Source organism: Photinus pyralis, unplaced genomic scaffold (genome assembly GCF_008802855.1).
Source record: "Photinus pyralis isolate 1611_PpyrPB1 unplaced genomic scaffold, Ppyr1.3 Ppyr1.4_LG6, whole genome shotgun sequence".
NCBI classification, from domain to species: domain Eukaryota; kingdom Metazoa; phylum Arthropoda; class Insecta; order Coleoptera; family Lampyridae; genus Photinus; species Photinus pyralis.
This window is the reverse complement of record NW_022170663.1, coordinates 1,375,834-1,402,407: the sequence shown is the minus strand read 5'-3', so window position 1 is coordinate 1,402,407 and position 26,574 is coordinate 1,375,834. Positions and strand designations below refer to the sequence as shown.

Genomic DNA, 26,574 nt, shown 5'->3' with positions numbered 1-26,574 from the left:
GAACAAATTTGGAAGCATACCCTAAATTACGCGCGTTTGTGAAAGCTTCAACCAAAGGATAGGTACAAAAGCCAAAGAAATGTTCTGCATTTACAGAAAGCGACCTAAGAGGATTTTTTATTTCATCCAGATGACAGTTTCAAAAGTCATACTGGAAGTATCGTTACTTAGCAACTTTAAAGCACGTGTGTTTTAAAGGCCCTTTTTCGCACGCATTTGAGTGTTTAAAACGGAGATTGTGATTCAGGTATAATAAAAAACAAATGTTTTAGAGAGCTGAAAAATCCCATGCCATATTTCCAGTAGTACGAGAACGTATTTTCAAATGCAAGGCTACTTGCAAATTTCATCGAACTTAACATGTAGCTTCCAAATTGTCATCATCTTTTAACCCCAACCCCGTTGATTGAATATAGGAGTACATTCTTAAAAGCCGTGATTCACGAAAACACTGATTGACTAATTGATTATCTTTACTTTTTCCGTTTGTCTTTTAAATTTGAACTAAATAGGTTCTATTAATATGGGTTTCAAATATTTCCAAAATCGGACCAGAACCAAGCTCCAAATAAATGAACCGTACCGTGCAGGTATACTTGATTGATTGATTGATTGATTTATTGTGCTGAGAGACCGTACAGTCTTTACACTTGTCAGGGTTTGTATATAAATTTAAAATTTAACATAAATAATATAAGACACTAACACTATATACACTTACATATAGGTAAGAGACAAACAAGACACAATTGCAGAATTAAAATGACACGATTATAAAAAAAACAAAATGTAAAATTTAAGAGGTGACTAGACTCAACGAATTCTTCAAGCGAATAAAACACATGTGTCACTAAAAATGATTTTAACTTGTGTCTGAAATTGTTGTACGGCAATTGTCTGGACATTTCGGGGCACAGTATATTGAATAACCACTTTGATTTATAAGGTACACCGTTTTGGGTTACAGTGAGCGTGAGGCGAGAAAATGGACGTCTAACGAGAGCTTTTCGTCTAGTGTGGTGTTGGTGGACGTCAGATTGTCTTATAAGTTTTCCTTCGTTCTTTTTTGCATAACATAAAGCTTCAAGTATGTAAACACTAGGGAGGGTTACTATTTTATGTTCTTTAAAAACATTGCGGCAATCTTCTCGGTACCTCACACTTCCCACGATTCTTACCGATTTACGCTGTAGTTTAAAAATGCGCTTTGATGAGGGGAACTTAGCCATGCCAGTATAGCGTACGATAATAGACTGTGGATTAGAGCGACGTAGGCGTGTTGACGAAATAACATTGACGTCTAAGTAAGAAAATTGACTTATTAATTCGCGCACAATACTATCACAGTGCAGATTAAAGTTTAAGCGACGATCGACAAGACACCCCAGGAGGTTAACATACGGCATGTTGCTAGATGTGACACTTTGGTTCCTCAAACTGAAACACCCAACTGAGGTCCTTTGTGTCCCTTGATGGACAATTTCCCGTGCGTCCTCCGGATTGCTTCCATTTGTTAATTTGAAAAGCGCAATTTTAGTGATAATTACCAGTTTCTTACAATAAACCATACAATTGGATGAACACCAAAATATTCTTTTGAAACAGTTTTCCTTGGCATTTTTAGTTATTTATTTATTATAAAATTAAGCCTGCACGTCGGTCGTAAATATTATGAAGCAAGAGCTTAGCAAAAAAACGGTTTAGATATTTTACCGCAGTTACTTTAATTTTATTAATATTTTTTGGCAAAGTATGGCGATTTGTCAAACACAAATATTAATATGTTCGCACAACATTGTATAATTCCGTTAGCTGCAAAGATTATTAGGTGCCTTGCACCTGTTTTTGCCATATTTCTTAATTGGAGAAGAAAAACCTTTTCATATTTAATAAACAAATCGCGGTGTAATCGCAGGAAGCAACGTTAACAATTCCATTGTAGGTATATCCTTATTACGTTTATTATTATCGTTGTCCTAGATACGAAATCGGAATTTTTCATTCGCTTCAGGCCGTAATGAAACTACAATAACGTGCGAAGTATGAAATGACGCTATAAAACATTTTACAGCCAATTTGAAATACAATAAGCGGCTTTTAATGTGAATAAAATCTATATGGAATAGAAGTAGCATTAGTTGCAAATACAAAATGTAATCGTTATGGGAGACGTGAGGGAACCATCAATAGCGAGCGTTTAATTCTAAAAAGATCGTTGTTGTTTAAATGAGCAATTAACGCAGTTTAAGCCTTCGAGCATTTCCATATTAATGCTTTTATTGCTCACACTATTAAAAACATAAACATGAACGACCTTCAATAAAATTCTGGTGATGCAAGGCAATATTTAAAAATTATCAGGAGTGAAAACACTTCACCCCTATATTTTCAGACGACATAAGCAAAATTGGGATCCTGAAGTCGATTCCAACTAATTTTAAACAAACCAATTTAGATTAGATGTCAAATTTGTAAACATGTTTATTGGATTTGTAATTGAAGTCTGTTTCTCGTTGAAAAAGCTGCATAAGCATGTTAGAACTGTTACAAGTATTCATGGTTTCATTGTTTTTATTTGGACGCCCTACTTCCAAATAGTTGCGTTAGTAATCACTCTGGATTATGTGGCACCGAGTGTGGCACATTACTTAAGTAATTAAGTCACAATCATTTTGAATAATTAAATCGATGAAGAATAAAAATAATCTGTTAGGGTAATTTGGTAATAATAAACTAGTGACAAAACAAAGATAAAGTAAGTACTTACAAATAGGAAGCAAAATCAAAACTAAACTTGACCAGGAAATTGACAGCGAGAGCTCGTACCTGCAATTAAGAAATGGTTCACCCAGAATGGATGACTACAAAATAATGCTGATTGTCTATTGCTATTTTCTATACAAAACTTCCATAATATAATATCAATAATATCATACGAAAGTTATAAAGTTTCGATATTATATTAGAGTTGTCTATTCCCTTTTGGCTGTGCAATGGTGTAGGGGGATTAAACGTAATCGTCAAAGACCAGGTCAGACCATCACTCTACTAACCGTGTGTGGTAAGTTCTGGGTTCAAAGACGCAGCCCACCTCCACCACCTACCAAAAGTGGTACAACAAGTAGCATAGTGTGCAATGGTATTATAGGAGATTAAACTCGATCGTTTATGACGCAACCTAAAACCCATTATCACTCCGTTTGAAGTGTATAAAGTCGTAGGGGATTCAACTAGCAGCCCTGGAACCGTGCACAGTTCCAACAACAAAATACTATTTAGGGGATGCAACGCCCCTCACAGTAATCAACAACAAACATCATGGAATAGATTACTCAAACTAATCATTCTACCTGGCTTATGTATAAACTTCGATAGGAGGTACCGTATTCGTATATGTCAATTTCATAATGAACGCTAACTAAACATGCTATAAATATGTAAAACCGAATTGCTCTGTTTGATTCACTCATCTAATTTCCAAAAGATCATAGATATAATTAAGTTGGTCATGTCTTGTATCAAAATGTCGAATGATACAAGACATGACCAACTTAATTATAGACATAAACATGGAACTAGATTACAAAAGGAAGAAGATCATAGATACTTGATCACGCACTGTTCACTCACTAGTCACTACTCAAATACGATGATACTCAAATATGATTTCAATAAATACGTAGCTAGAGCTCATTTGCATAAAAACCAACTGCCTGTTCTTTCATCCCTTCCTCTAATTTATTAAAACAAAGTAGTGCACGTGGCTGTCATACGTTCCGTTCGTAAAACTAAACATATTCTCAAATGTATTAAAAAACCTAAAATATAACCCAAAAATATCATATTACTAATAGGCGCCTTTCGGCTAATAATAAACGCTGCCGCCCGTACTAAAGTGGCGCTCGGGGTTAAATGGATGGACACCAGAATGGTCCAATATTATGGAAATTTGATCAGAATTGGCAGCACTACTTGACCAATATGCGCTTGCAGATCAGCACGCAAAACAATGCGTTGTAGTTTGCAACGCGTCGGCCTACTTTATACTCTACATTTGTAAAATGTAAATTCTGTATAGGCAACTGTGGTAATCAACCGTAAGTAGATGATATAGGTAGCTACCTACTTGAAATACAGTATTATGTGATATTATATTGTAAATATATAATATAATATATCGTATAGGTACGTATTTCTTTTTCAATTCAACCACTATACCTACGATTTAGAAGAAGGTGAGTAGTTTTTTTTAGTTGAATAAGTATAAATTGTTACAATTTATAATTTATATATTAAGAATACCTAAAACGTTCTTTTTGTATATTAACACGACTACTTAAAATAAATAGTCATTCGGGGTTTTATCTGTAGCATTGCAAGTCACAAATCAATTAAAAAAATTAAATAGGTAGGTATTAATTAATTAACTCCTACATTATTGAAATTATTGAAAAAGATGCGGGTTTTATTTTTCTAATTTTCCGTCTTCATATGAAAAAGATTGAAAACTAATATGGTTGATTGGCGTAAAAAAATGTTTTCTACAAAAAACTTGAATACATTTTTGCTATAAAATAATTTGGGGAGCCAATAATCGCATGTTATAAATTTTACATTGAAATCCCTATGATGCGTTACGCAAGTCACCACCCTGTATAACTATAGTGGACTTAATCTAAACAACTTTTTTTTAAATCTGATAAATGGAAACGTGCACAATTCTTATCACTCAACATTCGCATCACACACATGCAATGACCATTCACGCACACATTCATACAATGGTAATAGATGGTTATTTTGAATCTTATCTTGGTCGCGATCGCCCAAATGACCGTGGATGGATTATCAACCTGAAGGAAGCAAGACAAACTCCTACTGCTGGATAGTATGCTGCGTACGGTTGACTGGTTAATCCCTCAAATTCTACGGTAGCCGATATGCATCCAGATTCCAATGCAATAGACCGATTGATTATTCTGCAAGCTCCACAAGCTAGTTACATCGATAGATGCCCAATAATGTGACCATAAATTAGTTTTATGATCAAAATAACGCCGTACGATAAAAACCCTGAAATGGATGTGTGAGAGAATGGAATCAAAAAATTAATCTTACCTTATTAAATAAGGGTTTAAACTTAATGACCGTTTTAAACGAGCCAATTACACAATAATTAATATAAAAATTGGTTTCAAAAATGTCTCTTGACTTTAGAGTCTCTCTATCAACCTGCTATTTTTGCCATTCTTTTCTCCTACACGCGTTATCAGTCAAGGCCTCTCAAAAATTTTTAAATATTCAAATTTAACCTTGCAGTGCCATCTGAATAACGAATTCGATAAATTTTTGCTTACGAAAAGACAACTTTATTATTTAAGACAAATTTATTATTCTCCCTTTTTTAACTTTAATTATGGAGATCAAGAATTTTTACTCGTTACAAGTTTAAAATCACGTATATGTAGTTACAACGTAAGTATAATGATTTAAAAACTGAGATACAACTCACTTGAAAGAACTGAAATAATCTTTTAAAAAATATCAGATATTATTAGGTATATATTATGTAGGTAATGAAGTTGATTCGTAATTTTCAAGACACGACATCAGAGAGGGTGTGTGTGTGTGTAATAAAAAGGTTAAGACAGCTGAGAATTTTGGATGAAGTGTGCGAAATTGAGGTGATGGGTCAATTTTCTGCAAATCGTATTGTTTTAAGATCTTTTGCTCAAAAATTTGGGAATGTGTTTTCAGTCTAAAGGTCTACACTTTTTAATAATGCAATAATGAGCACTTTAAATACAAATAGGCTAGGGAAGGTAATCGTTGACGCCTGTGTTGAAAATTTTCACCTGAAAGCAATATGAGAATAGCTGTTGTAGTTGACAATAAAGCCGAGTATTTCGTGTACGAGGAGGCTGAGGAAACGGCCGTATGGTAATTTCAATGGTAGTCGCTGAATTGAGGCGACGATGAATTTATTGTGAACATTAGCTGCGCATCTTCTTACTCAATCGCTTTGGCCAGTTTCCAATTTGGTGGGCTCGAGCGTAATGTATGTCTGGATCAATACAAATTGGAATCTATAAGTCAAAGTCATCCCACTTACCTCTTTTAGTGAAGCGGTCGTATTTCGGATTAAGTGGATTCCAAACGAATGATCATATTATTAACCGAATTGGCGCGCCCGAGGGCACACCTTCACAATTAAAGAAAAATTCGTCCAACTTCTTCTGTTCTGTCATAGAAACTTTCTAATTTTTCCATTACTTTTCTCATTACAACAAAATATTACGTGGTTCCAAGAGTGTTTAAGATGACATTTTTTATACCCCCAACATACGCGTCACACAAAATTTAAGAATTGAGAGAAAAACTACCCGCTTCTGTATACGCGTTCGTGATCGTAATATTAACGAAAAGTAATTTAAAAAAAGAATATTTTCTACCGATCGAACACTTTTGGATTAAAAAAAGGTTGACTTTGAAAGCGAAAAAATGTAGGCAATCTTGATTTCTGAAATTGCTTTACATTTTCGGTTTTGCTCATTTACGGGCAATAATAAGACGAGGGAAATACGAAATAAATGTATTTAATTTCTTTTTTTGTTTCAGAACGTAGAGGGAGTAACCATCGATACTACGGATCAAAGCGCCCTTTATATCAAGATGGTTGGTAAGTACATATATTTTTACTGTCTGTCCTGCACTTCACTTACCCATCATTTGTTGTCATTTAGTTAGGAAAACACAAAAGAACATTAGAAATTTAAATTATAAAACTTTAATGTTTTTGTCAGTCCTTGGGAATTCTTCCTCTTTTAAGAGTTTATAATGGGTGAAAAAAACTTCATTTTACAATTTGTAACAATTTTTACAATTTATACTATATGAAAATATTACCCCCTTCTAGCAGCCCTCTGAATTATAAGCATCCTCTCGAAAATGTTAACCTTCCTAATACCAGGTCAATTTTAAAACACCTAGTACCAGGTGGGGCGAATTGTCGCTCCAGTGTTGTTTTTGCAGATTTAATAAAAAATTAATGTTAAAATGATATAAAAGAGGGAATAATGTGAGATATAATAATTTTGAAAACGTTTTTAGTAATAACTATTACCTACTAGAAATAATGTAAACATTTACAAAATGTAATTGTATTGAAATTTTTCTAATTTAAATAGTTATTTGTACAACTAGTTTTGAAAGTGATACTTTTTTTCATGTATTTGCAGTTTGATTAATGAGGGCGAAAGTCCGAAATCGATACATGACCTAGGGAAGGAAATATTTTATTCAAATGAGATATAAACTTATAAAATTGCAATCGGTACTCGAATTGTTTTCCACCGGCAACCAAACAATACCCGATACTCGGCACTGAATAGCTCGCACTCGCTCGCATACCACTCAGCTACTGTGCCCACTCTTGTACAAATTGTACTACATGAACACCTCGAGCGGCGAAATACATGTTGCTGCTTCGTTGATGCAGTTTGAAGGATCAGATTGAGGACTGTCTCTGAAATAACTAAACGCAAGACCAAGATTTGAGAACAATTGGCGCAATGTAAATTTCCCTATGGCCCATTTTAAATAACTCAACGCCTTTACATTGTCGTATCTTAAAAAAACACCCTGTATATGTATGTTGATTTCTACTATATTGAGACCACAGCTTTTCCTGTTCCCGATTCACTCGAAGTCCTATAACTTTTGTTTTATGGGGAAGGTCTTGTAAATAAAAATTTTTCAACTTCGGTTAATATTTCACCCCATTTCGAGTTACCAATTAAGAGAATGGATACCGAGATAGATAGGATGTTCCCCTATGATAATTTTCAGATGTGGAGGGAAGTCTGTTTCGCCTCCTGTGTGCAGAGGGAGAGGAACGAAGTACGAATCTCGATCATTGACTTCATTATTTGTTTACTGATCACTTAATGCTACTAGGGCTTGTATGGTATCGTCCTCGATCCTCGTATAAAACACATACAAGCAGATCATATTTAATACAAAAACAGTAAAAACCTTTGCGTCAACTTCTTTATTCAAACATTCTTTTTCAAATTGTAATTAATATAGGTAAGTAAAAAGAATACTATAATAAATGTTTATTTAATATAGTTTATAAACATATACATTGTCGAACACCTCCTACAAGTTCAACAAAAAATTATCACAAGGACGAGAAGTGAGTTTCGCTGACAAGTCGGAAGTTTTAAGTATGAGGCGATTATGAACAGAAAGCAGAAAGCCCATCACTAAATAATAAAATCGAACAAAAAAACCATTTTCTGAGTACAAAACCTTGCTGATCAAAGAATACAATCGACTAGGTCTAGAACCAGAATAATTTCCATGTAGTGATATACTGATATATAGTCAGGAGTCAGATCGTTGGGATATGTAAATTTAACACGTTTGCAGAACATTAAAAGCTTTTCCAATTATAATTTTTCCCACAGTCAATTTCACTGCACCATTTCAGGTTGGTTTCTCATGTCGAAATTAACAATTACTAATTAGGCAAATTAACCGCACTTCGCCTTTGCCTCTCCTTGCTTGTCCGAAGTTCGTTTTAAGACGTACATTGAGTATGTTCTAAATTGATGCTTGGACGAGAACGCAATTTGTTCGGGACAGCGCATCCTTCCAAATTTAATTTAAAGAATATCGGGCACGAAACCCCTCCTTGAAAAATCTGTTTTTGTTGTAAGCAAGAGTGAGAAATAACGCCCTTCATTCGCAACAAATTCAAGATGAGGAGAAATTAATTTTAAGACGGAGGTATCCCGAGTAATATTCAAATTAAGGGCTGCGTAGCACATTCGGCTCACGCCTCACGTACTCATTATCTTAAACTTCGGGGTCCGAAGCGACTCACTTTTCCTTTAAGCACGTACTGCAGCGACTTGTTTTATTGGTCGCTCCCATGGAAAAATCGTCGAATGATTTATTCGTCGAAGGGAGAGCGAATAAGGTGAAATAAGCTTTTAAGAGAACTAATTCCAAAAAGCGGTCTTGATTTGCGATTATCTCGGAAACTTTTATCTTTCCGAAACATTCTTGGGCGTCGGTAAATATCAAAAGTTACTATGTAGTTTGTGAAAAGGGCAACCTCTGGATTCATTAAAATCGAATTCGCGTTTATTTTGCGCACGTGGTTGTATACAACTTATTATAGAAACCAGTTGTTGGGCCCGTTTATACTTTGTTAGAACTGTACGATCGTTCCGAGCATCGTTCTTTAACTATCACTACGCCCCCATATTGTTAGGGAATTGAATCTTAGGTTTTGAATGTCGACAATAAAGCAATTACGCCTAGCTACGTATTTATTGCCAAATAATACTATTGTTTTGCTTTAAAATGGAGGCTGTTTCTATAGTGGTAAATTATGTCTAAATATGACATAAGACGTAAAGTTTTGGGTATCACTGGGTGGTGGTGAATAAAATATATACTATATATCTATGTTTTAATGGTTTAAGCCTCGCTATAAGTGGAGATGGACACGATGCAAAATACATTCACAAGGGCGACTGTCCATCAGACAAGTTTAACTGAAACATGAAGGGTCTTTATTCTACTTACAAGTGGCAGCTCTGAATAGCATAATGGTGTTCTCAGGGAGCTCTCGTAATTTTGCGGTGTCTGTCCGTCTATCCGTCCCTTAGCACGAAATCTCGATAACGAATGGACCGATTACGAAAAAAATTGGTGGATGGATTCTTTATAAAATTTGTAGAACGGAGCTCGTGCATTGGCAATGTAGCCCAAAAAATAAGAAAGATCCTTTTGAAATCTCCGTGAGTTATGAAGCGAATTGCATGAAATTCAATATGCGTATAGCTTTAGCCATATAAAACGTAATTCCAAAAATTCAGCCTAATCGACCAACATTCACAGTGCCCTTTTCGCATCTCGACCATTTATAAACCGAATTGCAAACTTTTTTATTAATGAAGGTATTTAAATGAAATTTGATACATAACTACTTGGAATAAGAGCAAATTTAACGTCAGTTTCAAAATTTGGTTTTGCGCATGCGCAGTACCAACTTTTTTATTTAAGGAACCATTTAAATGAAATTTTATCCATAGGTGCTTGGAATAAAGGAAAATCTAACGCCAGTTTCAAAATTTAGGTATGCGCAGGTGTCAACCTTCTTATTTAAGAAAGCATTGAAATGAAATTCCTCTTATAAACTGAAACTGAAGTAGCGCCATTGAATTTATTATAAATTCAATGGTAGCGCGTAAGAAATGGATTGCACAACGCTATCTTATTTGTGGCCGGATTTTACGATTTTAACAGAAGTTGCATTTTACAAATGGGAAATGAATGCAAGTGGAAATGCGCTTTTTGTAAATCGTTTACGATTACTTTTTTAACTTGTTTAAATTAAGTACCTTCGCAATCAACATTGGTAGGTGTGGTTTTAGGTTTAATGTTTACGTTTTCTGTTGGCGCTCTTTGCAAAGGTGAATGCAATTGTATGAATAATTTAACCTGTTTTCGTTGTTACGTTTGCGTGAGTTTAATTTTAGCACAAAGCTCAGTCAACGTATAACTACGTTGTGTACGAGACGCGATGATCTACCTGATTGAATTTGTTATAAATTCAATGCTACCGTTAATGCATCAGCATAATTCATAAGTGATTGTTTGCTTTAAAATTATTTCGTGAGCACATAATTGCGCTTACAGAAGCGCGAATTATGGAATATAATCGTTAGCGATGGTTTTTCCAATTAATGCACATCAGGTATGATTAAGTATTTCACAGTGTTATGATCATTTTCTTGAAATCAATGCAATCCTCTCATTTGGCATGCCACTACTATAATGCAGTTGATGACATTGAGTGAGAGCGTTGAGTGAAGGATCCTTCACTCAACGGTGAGAGCGTATTCATTAAAAGTCATCTCTTTTAGAACAGCTATTTTTTGGTAATGTTTATTTTTGACCAAGTATGGGGCTTTCTCAAATAAAGCGCAATAAAGCGCATTTCCTAACCCAAACGAGCAGATATAAATACCTACACACAAAAATTTATTCCCTGTCGAATTGGGCCCACTTTATAACGATTTTGAAATTTTTTTAGCAAAATTCAGCTATTAGGAGCAAGATTTTTCTTGGGATCGATGAGATCGATGTCAGAGGCTACCGAATGGATGAAGAGAACTTTGTAAATATCTTGAAACCGGTACCGGTACCGTACCTACTGTGTGGTCCAGTTTTATGGATAACTTTCTTATTAGTGCAGATAAACCAACGAAAATGGTTTAGGTACTAGTGGCCTCGTTTTTTATGCTTACTGCATTACCGTGACCAGAACTAAGCTACCGTCTTTTGTTTTTTCCCTGGAGAGAAAAACTGAAAAATGAATAGAAAGAAAGATTCCTATTAACGTAGAAATCAATGCTGTCAGTCGTTTGTTTCTAACCCTTTTAGTAACCGCGCTGTAACGCAAACTTTTTAATGGTTGCGACCGCCGACCGTGGTTTAAAAACATTGTCATACTTATCTTCAATAATAAGTTCTGTAGTTGAACTGCGTATGTAGCACTTTAAAATTTTAATTGTTTTAAGTTGTCGAAACACCATCTCTTGCAATTTCCCGTGAAAAATTTTCGTGATTTGCGTCTATCTTCCTAAAACAAGAGTAGCTTCGTCGTCAACAGCATCATTTCGATAATTTTTAAGTCGAGGCTGGACAAATGAACCAAATTGAATGAAATTATCTTTTAACCTAAAATGTATACAGAGTGGCCCAACGAGAAGTATACAGAGGGTTTTTAGGGTATTAAATTTAGAAATTTCGAAAAATCCTCGAACACGTCAATTTTGTATTCGAGGGGGACAACTTTTGGAATACAAATCACGAACCCAAGTCTTCACCTCTCTACGTAGGGAGCTTAACCCCTAAAATGTTAAATGGAATCCTATGGCAAATGGCACATTATTTGAAAGCCAATTTAATCGTGATTACTAATCTGCTTTGCTTTTTAAATTCTATTGATTCGTTTCGGAGATATTCGCACTTGAAAGGGCTGTAACTTTTGAACTAGTAGCCCAATCTTGGAACTGTTTGAAATTATGGATTCTACAGGCCACATTCTATAAGAAAAATTTTTTCCCGGGTCGATCTGAGACAATTTTTTTTTCGGGGCTCAAAAAAGGCAGTGTATAAACCTTCCTTTTTTTACCAAAAATCGACTACACCAAAATTTCTCGGGAAAACACTTTTTCTTATTAATTTGGGTGCGTAGAATCCAAACCAATTCGTACTTTTTCAATCAGACTTCTCAATCAAACGTTATAGACTAGAAACCAATTTCAAAAAAAAATTCAAAGGGCTGTAACTTTTGAACTAGTAGCCCAATCTTGGAAATGTTTGAAATTATGCTTTCTACACGCCACATTCTATAAGAAAATTTTTTTTCCGGGTTGATCTGAGACAATTTTTTTTTTGAGGCCCAAAAAAAGGCAGTGTATAACCTTCATTTTTTACCAAAAATCGACTACACCAAAATTTCTCGGGAAAACACTTTTTCTTATTAATTTGGGTGCGTATAATCCAAATCAATTCGTACTTTTTCGATCAGACTTCTCAATCAAAAGTTATAGACTATTATAGTCCGTTTCAGATGTCCGTGCAGTAAAGGAATGCGCCTGCGGCTATTTTCCAGTAGCGCACCATTTCAAAATACTTTAGGGTTTCAGCTAGGATCTAATACGTTTCTATTAATATGATATGTATATACATTTGGTAATTACACTTGGTTTAATTGCATATATTTTTGGAATGCACTCTTAATAATTTGTACTTAATGTGCATGAGCAATTGTTTTACCCATTTGCACGCCCATGAACATTTTAAACGTGTAAATAAAACCATTATAAGCTCATTAACTATTGTCTAGGCGATCCTTTCAAACCCTTATTGCTATGGAGCGTACTTTTCCTATTTGTCCGCTTTTAAATATTGGTTTTCAAAAGGAAATTGCGTTGCGGCTCTTTAAAATTTTTCGCTATATGCACATTCCTTTACTGCACGGACATCTGAAACGGACTTTAGAAACCAATTTCGAAAAAAAATTCAGAGGGCTGTAACTTTTGAACTAGTAGCCCAATCTTGGAACTGTTTGAAATTATGGATTCTACAGGCCACATTCTATAAGAAAATTTTTTTTCCGGGTCGATCTGAGACAATTTTTTTTCGGGGCTTAAAAAAGGCAGTGTATAACCTTCCTTTTTTACCAAAAATCGACTGCACCAAAATTTCTCGGGAAAACACTTTTTCTTATTAATTTGGGTGCGTAGAATCCAAAACAATTCGTACTTTTTCGATCAGACTTCTCAATCAAAAGTTATAGACTAGAAACCAATTTGAAAAAAAATTCAAAGGGCTGTAACTTTTGAACTAGTAGCCCAATCTTGGAACTGTTTGAAATTATGGATTCTACAGGCCACATTCTATAAGAAATTTTTTTTCCGTGTCGATCTGAGACAATTTTTTTTTCGGGGCTCAAAAAAGGAAGTGGTATACAATACCATCTAAATTATCCCCCACCTTAACACCACCGCTTTTTTGTGCAAACTGGTCACATTTTGGCTTTAAAGTTTTAGCTGATTTTAGGATAAACGGTGTATGGATGCAGTCCGATCAACTGACCCAACGACTACTACCCGCATCGGTATTGGTAAAACAAGACCTAGTTAAGACATTTTGATCGGATCAAAGATTCGTTTGGACTAGGCATACTGAAACGAAAAATTTTGCCAATGTACATTAGGCAGTATAAATGATGTACTGTCAAAATTTTTTTTAATATCAAAGTTTTTAGCGCCGTGGATATATTTCTTGCAGACGTCGCAATTGCTCTTTGTAAGTACTCTCTTCCGACAATCCGTTCTTGTGGCATAAGGGAATATACCCGATCACGATAAGAGGTCGAGGAGGAGGGCTATGGTTGATAGAAATTAAATCCTTTCGTTGAGACCTTTAATTAAAATACAATGAGAGATAACATTAACCCCGCCCCATTTCATTAAGTTTAACTTGCCACCACTAAAGGCCTGCGTATGCAAAATCTGAGACCAATTGGTTGTCGTATGTAAAAGTTATTCACGTTTTACTTTCAAAAACAGCATCTCAGAAAAGAATTCGTGGGGGCCCCCATTTTAGACAGCGAAATTTGATGGCCGTCTGGCACACCTTCAAAGTATAGGCTGCCTACTGCAAAAAATTCCAGGACTCTAGGACCATTCCCCTAGAAGTAGTTCAAAACGGTAGAAGTGGTTCCGGACGGACGGACAAAACGCAAACAATAGCACATTTTCGTAAGACGCTATATCACATTCGTCCCTTAGAAAGCTCGCAGCTACTCGGCTCGTTTTTTAAATTTAGACAGAGAGATCTAATCTATTTGGACTTTAAAATGAGAGAAATACGCGTTTTTGGTCGTTCAAAAATATATTAGACTCGACGATCAGCAATAAGAATTAAACATTCGCACGCTTTCGAGAAGGATCTGTCGGGTCCTTAATTTGTGTTCCTATAACTACCCAATCATTTGATCAAGTAAAGTACCAGTGTATCAGTGTAAAACTTATCCGGGAGACTGTGATATGTATACGTGGAACTATCTCTAATTGTCATTACATTATCCTAGAGGTACAGTTTTAGATAATCGTAATAGCAATAGTGGATCACATTATAATTGGCGATATCACGTAATAAGTGGATCGTATGTTCCTACAGTTTGTAATTGCTCGTTATGGTTTTTCTGTGAAATTTTCTCCTAGAGCAACCACCACCAGGTGAGTGCTTAAAATTGTACTTCAGACACGCAAATCCATAGTGCTTGGGATTATTAAAAATCAATTTCAAGGCGTATATTGTACTCAGTTTAGATGCAGATTACAGAACAATAGAAATTAACTATACTATATTGAGCCACATGAGCTCAAGTCGTGATGAAGTCGAATATAATAAAAATAAAACTAGAAGTGCATCATATCAGTCTCTTTCGGTTTCTTTGTAAATCGAAATCCTCGTGGATCTATCAGGGTCCACAAACTTGAAGGTAGGCAATCTTAAAAGTTAGGTTGGTGTCTTTAATTATCTGTACTTTTATAGCCATTGTACCCGAGTAATTTTAGTAGAAATTTCGCGTCACTTTTTTCTTCACTAGAATTTTATTTACAGTCAGTGAATGTGATGGACACGCTTTTTCCCTCTGAAAATTTCTTTTAAAGTCCCCTTATTTTTATCCTTCCACTAGAAATATTGAATTTTATTTTTACATCTCTCCACCGTACATTGAATAACATCCACTTTAAGGATTAGGTACCTACCTTTGTTATGCAGGACAGGTATTTTTCTATATTTTGATCTTTTCCACTTCGGGCGTTGTTCAAATGTCGCGGGGGCGTTTTAAATGAATCGATAATTATTTATGACCTACAGTGAAAGCGGAAAGCGATTCCGTTACGGCTCTCTTCTTTTTTGATGGAGCGGTCGAGATTGATTGTGCGCGTTTAAATTTTACGCACATTCATTTTACTCCAAATGGAGATGAGAGGCGATTTTCTGCGTCCCGGAACAATAAATTAAGGAGTACAACCTAATTTTTCAGTTTTATACGCTTTTCTTTTTGTAAGATTACTGACCTATTTGAACGAGAACATACGTTTTTTGTCTATGATGATTTAAAAGGATTACATTTGAACTCATGTATTCTCGACAGTCTCTAGAAGTCAGAACTGACTGTAGGTACATGTTTAATTGGAACGTGTGATGCATGGGTTGTCAAAATTGAGATTTACGGAAAATAGGCTTGGGTTTATGAAACGTGGAAAAGGAACCTAGCTTTGGGGTGGCATCAAAATATAAAATTCCCAAGTTTCGATATTCTAACGTGAGTATTGAAACTTAAGGTGGCGTTAACAAAAAGTGCAAAAGTTGCCTTGCGATTTCCTCAATAACTTGGTTTCGAGGTAAAAAATGAACTTCTGTTAACGACCGATGGTTGCTAAAGGTTTAAGCTTGTGAATGAAGTTAAATTTGATAACAAATTATTATCAGGATGTGAAAAAAATGAAAGATATATATTTTATATGGGAGTTTTCTAAGAACTTCTTTCCTAAATAACGGCGAAAGTACAGGATTTAATTAGCTAAATAATTTTTGTTTCATCATGCAAATGTCGGAACATTATATATTTGAATGAATGTTATTTCAACAAAAAATGTATACCCAGAAGAAAGTTATTGTGGAAACAAATTTCCCATTTTTCAATGTAAACGCCACCTTAAATTTAAGGTAGTACTATTGTAGCGGAAGAAATTTCAGGAATTATTCTTGTAATTACGTAGCACAAACGTGCATAACACGCTGGACCGACAAGTAGTTTAAATATTAAGGGTCTATTCTTTAACCGACAAGGGTGTTATTTACGAGTTAAGAAATAGAAGCTTTCATATAATTCATGACTTCCTGGGAGCCATCCGAAATGTACTTTGTTGCACATGTGTTACACAATCGGTAGTTTCGGAGAGTAGATACACAACGCTTGTAAAGATAAGCCGAGTTCGGTTCAGCGATTCATAAGATTCATTTTTGATTCTACAATAAATTATATTTAAGTTGTATTTATTTTACTTTCACCCGTATCCACAACCACAGTATAAATAAACCTATAACCATTTTCAAGTTTTTAAGAACCAAATTTCAAATTTTAAAAACTTATACAGAGGATGGGGTCAATCATAAAAGCTTTGAGAGATGCCAAAAAATCACTGTGAATGTTGAATCGATAAGACCCAACTTTTGGCATTGCGTTTACCTATACAGCTATAAAGCTACTCCGGGTTTGAAATTCATGCAATCGGACGATTGTTATTGTGGTCAAAGTGCGGATTGTTATTGTGGTCAAAGTAGGGAACGGAGGGAGATGGGGTTTTTGGAAGTTACGAGCAGAGAATAGTTATTGCCAACGATCATCAAAAGGTACTTTTTTATCACGAGGCAAAATACATGTTTCTTTTGGGATTCTTTCGTTCATTGTTCGTTTTGGTCTTTTTTCATTTAATTGTGTGCCACTAAAATGTTATGTGTAATGAAAGGTTGTTCATGTTTATAAATCTATCGATTGGACGGTAAAACTAGTCATAAATTGTATACGATTTCTTTACCAATAATCGGATTCCTAGGTATTCTGTAAGCATAAAATATGACTTAATTATGATAAGAAAACGCAAATAAGAGATGAGAAAGTTCTTGCGATTTGCTATTGATCCAACAACCTCATTAAAAAGGGAATGAAAGAGGAATAAACGAAAATGACGACTGTTGTCGGTGCAATGAATTTATGCCACAAGAGATTTTCAAATGCAGTACAGGGCACGCGTTCTCTGTTTCTAATTTCAGTTACGGCACTTACAAGAACGGCGTCAAATCTCCAAGGATCCTTCGGTACATAACGAAGATGTGGACGTAATTACCAATTAGCTACTCTTAATTATTTCCTTATAAGGCTCGAGTCCTCCGGCTCTTCCGAACAGAAGTGGATTGCCCTTGTAATCAGTGTAGCGCTGTTAATTTCTCGATTTTTACGTTTAAAAGAGCGAGACGGATTAAAACGTCGACTTATTTTCCGCTCGCGTGTGTTTTATAGATACACATCACATATCTTACGCTTGTCTAAATTTTATTTGGATGAAACGAACGTTTGATCATCCATAACGTAGGACAGAAAAACCCTACGAACGATTTTTCTTCAACTTTAACCTCACCTCGTGTCACAGTTTCTAGTTCTTGCTTCGTCTACCAAATAGAAAACGCAGTAAGAAATCCACTTTATCTTTGATCGGTCTCGGTTTACTTTTGTAGTAGGTGTTCGTTTGATAACGAAAAGAAATGGGTAAAATGATACCTATCGGTTTTATCCTTTTTCGGTCTTGATATTAATGATGTCGGAATAATGGGCACAGCAGCTTTCCACCCGTAAATTAACGCCAAATCACGTATTTAGGGCTAATTGACTACTAAATCGATACTTATCTGACGGATGAAGGTGGTTTGATTCACACACCTACGCAAATTACAACAAACATGTACGCGCGTACATGTTCGTCAAACATCAACGCGTGTGTGTTGGCCCAAAAAACGCTTCGAACGTGCATTCATTCTGTCATACTGGGCTGAAAACAATTGCGTACGTTGATGTATGTATGCACGTACATGTTCGCCACGAACTTCTTCAGTGTGGGTCGTCGAAGGTAGTGCGCAATGAGCAGAAGGAGATATTTTAGGGAGATTGTCTACACCCAAAGGATAATGTACTCGTACGTGTATCTGTAGCTGGCTTTACCGCTCCACTGCCATCAAACACAACTCTTCAGACATCGTTTTAAACGTCAGCAAAAGTGACTTGCGAACGGGTTGGTTCCTAATTCGATTGTGATGTTTAAATAATAATAATAATATGTAAAGGGTTTTCCATTAAGCGCGTTAATCTTTAAATTTGAATAAAACATGCTGTGTGTTAGATATCTTCGATTTTTTTATTATTAGAAAGGCCAATGAATGACATTATGTATGGAATATGATATCGTTCAAATGACCGCCGTGACATCGTTGTGTGTCACGTATACGAGAGCTCCAATTTTCGATTACTCTGGCACACAAATCGGGCTGAATCTCGTTGATGCATTGAGTAATGTTTTCTTTAAGGGCATCGGTGGTTTGCGGCTTATTCGCGTAGACCTGCGACTTAAGAAAACCCCACAAGAAAAAGTCTAACGGGGTCAAATCGCACGATCTCGGTGGCCAGTTGACGTCGCCTCTGCGTGACATAACCACCGATGACCCATTTTCGTAAAACAATTTTATGATTTGTACACGTTGTTGAACACTAAAACTCTCCATGATGATTTGTCAAAACATACTGAAAGAGTACAGCCAATTTGACAGATGTAGCTTAAACAATATCGCCGCAATCAACTGTCAAAGTTTAACGTCATTATTGGAAAACCCTTTATTTCGTGTTTGTAATACAAGTAGTATTTTACACTTGTCAAAAAAGAAACATTTAAAAAACACACTTACAGTTACATGAATTCTTCAATTGAGTAAAACGCTTTGCTAATCAATACTTTTTTGAGTTTTTTCTTGAATTCATTCAAAGGTGCAGTTCTGAGACACAAAGGGAGCTGATTATACATTTTAGGTCCGTAGTAGTTCATGGTGTTTCGACTCTTGTTTAGACGTTTTAAATTTAATAAATTTTACTCACAATCGGTTAGTATTATCTGAATTCCTAACCTTCATAGCGGTTGCGAAGCGACTCATTACTCACCTTAGCCGAGAAAGTAACTTTCCCGGCTAGCTGTCACTTTCCCGGCTAGCTGTCACTTTCCCGGCTAGCATCTGTCACTTTCCTTACCTGCAAATGCTATTCATATTATCCTTATATGAAACTTATACTAATAGTGACACCGCCAATGTAACCATTAATGTTTACAACAATAGCAAATTACGAAGAAGAACGAAACTATTTGCTATTGTTGTAAACATTAATGGTTACATTGGCGGTGTCACTATTATTGACAGTTAAAGTAACACCTTGTTGAATTATATACTTTACCTTAAATGATCGATTGTGAGTAAAATAGTATACAAACCTCGCTGGTCAGTGGTTCATAACCAACGCCTCGCGCTTATACCTCACCTCCGCGCTTCGCGCGTCGGTGAGGTACCTTAAGCCCTCGGCGTAGGTAATGAACCACCTCCCAGCTCGGTATGTAATCTACTATTTATTACGGGTATTGTGGTTATGTGTCTCTTCTTGCGTTATATAGGATCGATGTCGGTTTTAACTTGTATTAGTGCATGGTAGATGTAAATACACGGAAGTGTCAATAAGTTATGTTCAATAAACTTCTGCCGTACGTTTTCTGTATACCCGAGGCCAGTGATAATTATTCTAATAATCCTTCGTTGAAGTTTGAAGAGTAATTTGGCATTACTAGAAAAACCCCAAGCTGTAATCGCGTATGACATGTGCGTTGCAATCAGACTATGGTAACAGGTCCAGACCACTTTTTTAGAGACGTATTGTTTTAGTTTCTTATTAAAATAAATGTTCTTCGATATTTTATGTGACATACAGAGTGGCCCAACGAGAAGTATACAGAGGGCTTTTAGGGTATTAAATTTAGAAATTTCGAAAAATCCGCGAACACGTCAATTTTGTATTCGAGGGGGACAACTTTTGGAATACAAATCACGAACCCAAGTCTTCACCCCTCTACGTAGGGAGCTTTACCCCTAAAATTTTAAATGGAATCCTATGGCAAATGGCACATTATTTGAAAGCCAATTTAATCGTGATTACTAATCTCCTTTGCTTTTTAAATTCTATTGATTCGTTTCGGAGATATCAGACAATTTAGCGATTTGCAATAGACTTCTAGCATATACCCATAAGAATTGTAACCAATAAATGTTTTACACTTTTTATAATACAAATACTTTACAGTTTATTTTGCACCGTTGCCTTTCGCTTTTTTGATATACTTGATGATACTCTTCCTAGTCGTTATATTCTTGAGGCCTTGTGCTTTTGTAAGAAACATATGGTGGAGAATGTGTTAGTGTTTGTTTACAATGAACTTATACCTACGTAAATATTTCATAAACCGTAACTCGTACATATCCGTATCGTTTCCGTAAATTTACTTCGCTGTTTACAATAAACCAAAGATCATACTACATAGTAGTATGATAACTTTGAAACATTTTCAACCTTTGCGACTATGCACAAGACTTACATATCGCTTACGTACCTATACGTACGTAAAAATTACGTTCATTGTAAACACCTTCGAATGTTTCTATACAGTTCAACTTTGCGAAATTTTTAAGTCTTATGTATTTCTTACGTATACGTACAAGCACTTACAATTAATTCCAGGTGCATTCATACTCACTCGACAAAAAGATAACTTAAGGGTGACTTTTTGCCGATTGTTAAAGACCCAAATGGTGCAACATATAGCAATCTCAATCTTTATTTAACCTAGTTCCTCGGAAGATTAGATCGCTACCCCTCTCAGATTTTAGAATCACACTAAAAAAATTGTTTATTCAACACCCTTTTTTTCTCATTTGATGAGTTTAACGACTTCTGTTGGAGTGGTTCGTAATTGTATCAGTCATTCTGTGTTAGGTATATGTTTTTTATGTTTGTTGTATTATATGCTAGTGTGTTCTTTATCTAATGACGAGTGTAAATGTATCAACATGTCTGCACAACAATATATATTATTATTATAATCATTGAATAAAAACGCATTCGCATCACAGTTTAGGTACTTCCTCAAACAGTATGTTGACAATAATGATCCACTTCCGATCCTGATCTGCTTTTTACATAGTGTAAACATAGTGTAAGAATTACACTAATGCCTTTTTCTCACTCTTGATGAATACGTAATGTATCCGGATGCGGCGTATAAATGAATTACCTACCACAAACCCCTCAATTCGCTAGTGATTGAAGTTGCCGCGTAAAAGTTTATCGTTTATTCAAATTGAGGTAAACTTCAAGAAAATTAACGTTTCAAAATCGATAAATAAATTTCATGTTCAGAGTTTCGATCAAAAATGGAAGGCCATAATTATGCGCACGTTATTTTACGTGATCTAATTGGTAAAAAAGTATGCGCGTCGCTAAATGCGAAACCCGAGCCTCTCGTAAAAACGTTTGTTAATTAAAAAATGAACGTGTTTATGATCCCTTCGTAAGATCATGCAGTACGTGTGTTCCGTGTACCTACATGACATCAACGAGTTGGTTACGTGCGTAATTTCTCGAGTGATTCTGAAATCAATCTCTTCATCTTTGCAGTCAAGTCATTGCAAGGTAGACGTCAATATTAGTGTGGTGCAATCGGTATCGGTGTTAAATTCTCTTGGTAAATATATTTGTTATTTAGTTAATTCGTTAATTTATTAATTACCTCTATTTCATTGTCGATTTTTGCACTAGTTGATATCGGCGCCACCTGCGGTGCGTCAACTGAAAGTGTGATTTTTAACAGTTTCGGTAGGTCATTGCCACAATATCCAACTGTTTGCTTGCTTGTTTGGGTTTAAACAAATGAACACATCAGCGGATTGCCAGTCGCCAAAAATTTCCACATTTTCGATAGTTTTTTTGAGGGGGTAAATTGTGTTTAGCTTCCTAGAATGAACCAGGTAGCTATTGCGATCACCTTTTTTTGGACATGTCAAAATTTCACCAAATGTCGACGTTTTACATCATTTTAAGCTAGATTTTAAGCAACTTTCAAAGCATAACATTTTTGTTCCCCTGTATGTACACAAAAAATAAATACTTAGTTTACTTTAAGTATAACTAATTTCCTATACCTATGCGCGAGTAAATATAATTAATTTAAGAAATTGGTACGCTCATTAAAGAAATCAATGATGCATTAAACTCAATACATGCCATATACATATTTGAATTTGATATAAGTAGTTTTATTGGTTTGATAAAACAGTACCTACAATAAAATAGCGATTTATTCAAATCCAATGTAGGTAACATAATCGCAATAATCGTAGTTTGCACTAAGAGTAACACAACCAAACGTTTGATTTAAAATTACTGTGTATTAAAGCAAAATTTACTTTAACTTTGGTGCAAGAGCTTCATTTTCTTCTAATACAACTAAGTATGCTTTGAGTTAGCTTTATCACTAACACTAACATCATGATATATTCAATGTAATTATACAAAATACTAACTATTAGAATAGCTTGTATTCAAACAAAGCTCCTCATAATGCCAGCAATTAAATTTTTTTCCTAATAAAAAAATACAACAAATGAAGATCAAAATTTTAACCGAAGGAGTTCCATTTTGCCCTATCAAAGTATGCTAAAATCGATCGTCTGCCGCCTCAGGTCATATGACTTAAGGCGCTGCGGGTACTTCTTGCGGTACCAATTCTGAAAGGTTGTTTTTCGAGAAAATAAGTTATACACCAATGGAAAACGTTGATAATAGCTCTTAAAAAAATATTTTAAAAAATCGCGCACATTTGATAACTCCGTAAAAAAACAATTCTTAGTCGATTTTTCACGAACCTTCTACGGATATAACTAGGTTACCGTTGGATGAATGAAGCTGATTTTTTTACAGACTAATGATAGGTACAGCCAATGATTATGAGAGTGTTTCTTTTTTAAATTTTTTCTCTAATTATAAGATATCTTATAATGTTAAGATAATATAAGATAATCTTATAATTAGAGAAAAAATTTAAAAACGAAACACCATTAAGTCATTAGTAGTACCTATCATCAGTCTGTAAAAAAAATCAGCTCCATTCGTCCAACCGTAACCTAGTTATATCCGTAGAAACTTCGTGAAAAACCGACTAAGAATTGTTTTTTTTACGGAGTTATCAAATGCGCGCGATTTCTTTAAATATTTTTTTAAGAGCTATTATCAACGTTTTCATTTGGTGTATAACTTATTTTTTCGAAAAACAACCTTTTAGAATTGGTACCGCAAGAAGTACCCGCAGCGCCTTAAGTAATATGACCTGAGGCGGCAGACGATCGATTTTAGCATACTCTGATAAGGCAAAATGGAATCGGTTAAAATTTTGATCATTCTCGTTCAGTGGATTTCGTGCTGGCTCCCCTACTATTAAGAAGATTCCTACCACATATGAGCTATGGATCATGTTCAATTCCAATTTTTTAAGCAACAATTTTTCTTGCAGCTCCGGTTGAAGTGCCAGTATCACAGCGGCGGTTTTCTGCCGAAGACTGGGTGCTATTGGACGCAATGGGATCAATTCCACTTCCAACCTGTACAGGGCGATTCCTCACTATGCATAAACGTAGACGTAAAAAACTCACAACACGTTCACTCAATCAGGATCATGCAATTTTAGATGACATTTTCCATGGCCAAGTTCAGGTGAGATTTAGTAGAATATTAGATTAGCTTTAAAATGACTGTAATTCCAGCATATCTTAAATACATGTGGTTTGTGGGGGTTTAATGCTTTTACTTTGGAGACCGTGACCGGCGGCCGATCACTGCCAGTTCTTTGTGTTCACTTATTCCACTGGTACGGACTCCTCGATCACTTCCAATTAGATGTAGTACGAGTATGGAAACTTTTTTGTAAATGCTATAAAGTTTAAGGTTGCTGCTTTAGTAATTACTTATATTTTGCAGCCCTTATAGAAGAAGGTTACCATAGTACAAATCCGTATCACAATTCCATACACGCGACCGATGTAACTCAAGCAATGCATTGCTTCCTGCAGGAACAAAAGGTTGTGATCGAATTACGGTCTGATCTAACTAACACTTATCCCTTAGATTAAAGAACACTTACAACCGCTGGAAGTAATGGCTGCATTAATCGGTGCTGTTGCACATGATCTTGATCATCCAGGGGTTAATCAACATTTTCTCATTTCAACTTCAAATCATCTTGCAATTTTATATGACGTAATGATTAACTAACACTCGGCCATTGCAATAAATCAATATATTTTCAGAACATGTCAGTTTTAGAAAATCATCATTGGAGATCGGCTGTTGGCTGTTTATTAGAAAGCGGAGTAGCTCAACAATTAACACCATGTAGAAACGAATTAGAAAATCAGATTCGATCACTTATTTTAGCTACTGATATCAATCGGCAACAGGAATTTTTAATAAAATTTAAGGTACTGTCGCGTATGTAATCAAATTGACGTTCGCAAAGTAAATCGGTACGTGATGAGGTGTGTTACTTTACTTCCCACGTGTTTTTCGTAAACTGGCACTTTTCTCGAACAGATAAGTGGCGGTATTCAGGATCTTTATCTAAGGCACTGGTACTGTATTTGGAAACAACTGCAGCGTCTCACAATTTTAATAATATTGTAGTAAGCGCAGTGAAAGCTAAATTATATTAAAGCCAAATTACATCAAAATCTTTGCGCTTCATAGGTATGTAGAAAATTTGAACTAAATTTGCCCTCTCTTACAGAAACACTTAGATGATGGTACATTGGATCTAAAAAATCCAGAAAATCGTCACTTTGTGTTACAAATAGCCTTAAAGTGTGCTGATATTTCAAATCCAACACGTCCATGGGACATCTCACACAAGTGGAGCTTAAAAGTCTGTGACGAATTCTTTCGCCAAGGGGAATTTGAACGAAAACTGAATCTTCCAGTTACTTCCATTTGCGATCAACAATCTACTTCGGTTGCCAAAATTCAATCAGGTGAGGTTTGAGCGCGTTTCTGATTTGGATTGTAACTGTCATTTAAGGATTTTATCGTTTTGTTGTTACACCTTTATATTCAGAGTGGCATAGATTTCTAAGCAGTTCACTTTCAAATCACATGATCAATTTATTGAACTTTAATCGTAAAAAGTGGGAGGCTGAAGAAGCCGCTGAGCAAGCAGAGGAAACGCAAACTGAGCTCTCTGACGCAGAACCTGAACGAGATGTTAGTGAAGAGGAGGAGCCGAGTAAGGCTACGTCGGATACGCCCACGATTATTGATTTTATTCCTCCACCATCAAAGTGCGTAGGAAATGGTATGCTGGCCTTGTAATATAAGGTGTTTTAGGGAGATAAGGAGGCAGTCACTTGCAGTACCAACTGTAGAGAGTGCTTTAGGTGTGCGTAGACACTCGGTACCTGTCAATATGGAGCAACCTCCGATACCTCGCACGATTTATCGAAGGGAAAGCTTACCGGCGAACAGGAACATTCCAACACCATCTGGGCGATCGACAGTCAGTCCAGTTCTCACAGACTCGAGAACCTCAAGTGAGCACCTTCGCGAAGAAGATGAACTAATGAAGTTTGGATCGCAATCTTCGATTCTATCGTGGAGCAGCGGTGGACAACAAAAATCTTCAGGTAAATGCGTTCTGCTAATCCTCGCGCTGTAGTAGCTAACTGCTTTGTAGACGATCAAGAGCGCCCTCTTAGTGCTGAAAATCTTTTACCCGAACCAAATATCGCATCCATGACAAGTAGTATTGCAGCAGGGCGACTCTCCTCCGTTCTTCACGGTACAAGTATCGGCCCCCCTTCGAAGGCCTTAACCAGGCAACAAACGTTTCCGCCTCCCCAACCGTACGTCAGAGTGCGGTATATGTCCGCAACCGTCGAAATGTCCACCTGCACCGAAACTCCTCACGAAGGTGAAAGTGGATCTAACTCATCTCACAGCTCGCAAGAAAACATATCATCAGCCATTCCTCAGTATAGTATACCTTCCATAGCTGTTTTAAGCCCTAATAACAGTCAACCTCCCGAACTACTAGTACCTGATATTCTACCTTCGGTAAGGCCTTGTATCTCTAATAATAAGCGCGAGCAAGAAAACGCCGAAAAAGAGAAGGCGTCCAAAATACCCAAATTGGCGGAAACGGATCAACGGTTCGAAAAAGAGAATGTTGATCCAAGACTGTTAGCGGCTAACGCTGTAAGTTACCAACCGCTGACAACGCC

General features: G+C 35.9%; 1 protein-coding gene across 8 annotated transcripts in view; it reads left to right on the top strand.

Annotated features, from left to right (window-relative positions):
• The window catches only part of LOC116175186 (cAMP-specific 3',5'-cyclic phosphodiesterase 4A-like), a 118,597-nt gene that overhangs the window by 87,228 nt on the left and 4,795 nt on the right, over nt 1-26,574 (top strand). For 5 of the 8 annotated variants that reach the window (XM_031493320.1, XM_031493319.1, XM_031493315.1 and 2 more), the window contains 10 exons: nt 6,619-6,679; nt 23,820-24,019; nt 24,070-24,229; nt 24,284-24,384; nt 24,431-24,562; nt 24,613-24,783; nt 25,089-25,329; nt 25,377-25,635; nt 25,682-25,977; nt 26,028-26,548. In XM_031493320.1, coding sequence (XP_031349180.1) covers nt 6,673-6,679; nt 23,820-24,019; nt 24,070-24,229; nt 24,284-24,384; nt 24,431-24,562; nt 24,613-24,783; nt 25,089-25,329; nt 25,377-25,635; nt 25,682-25,977; nt 26,028-26,548 — 2,088 coding nt within the window. In that variant the 5' untranslated portion in view covers nt 6,619-6,672. Of the gene's footprint in view, nt 1-6,618; nt 6,680-10,575; nt 10,775-21,814; nt 21,996-23,819; nt 24,020-24,069; nt 24,230-24,283; nt 24,385-24,430; nt 24,563-24,612; nt 24,784-25,088; nt 25,330-25,376; nt 25,636-25,681; nt 25,978-26,027; nt 26,549-26,574 lie in introns of those variants that run through there. The other 3 variants (XM_031493321.1, XM_031493316.1, XM_031493314.1) reach the window with 3 other exon arrangements.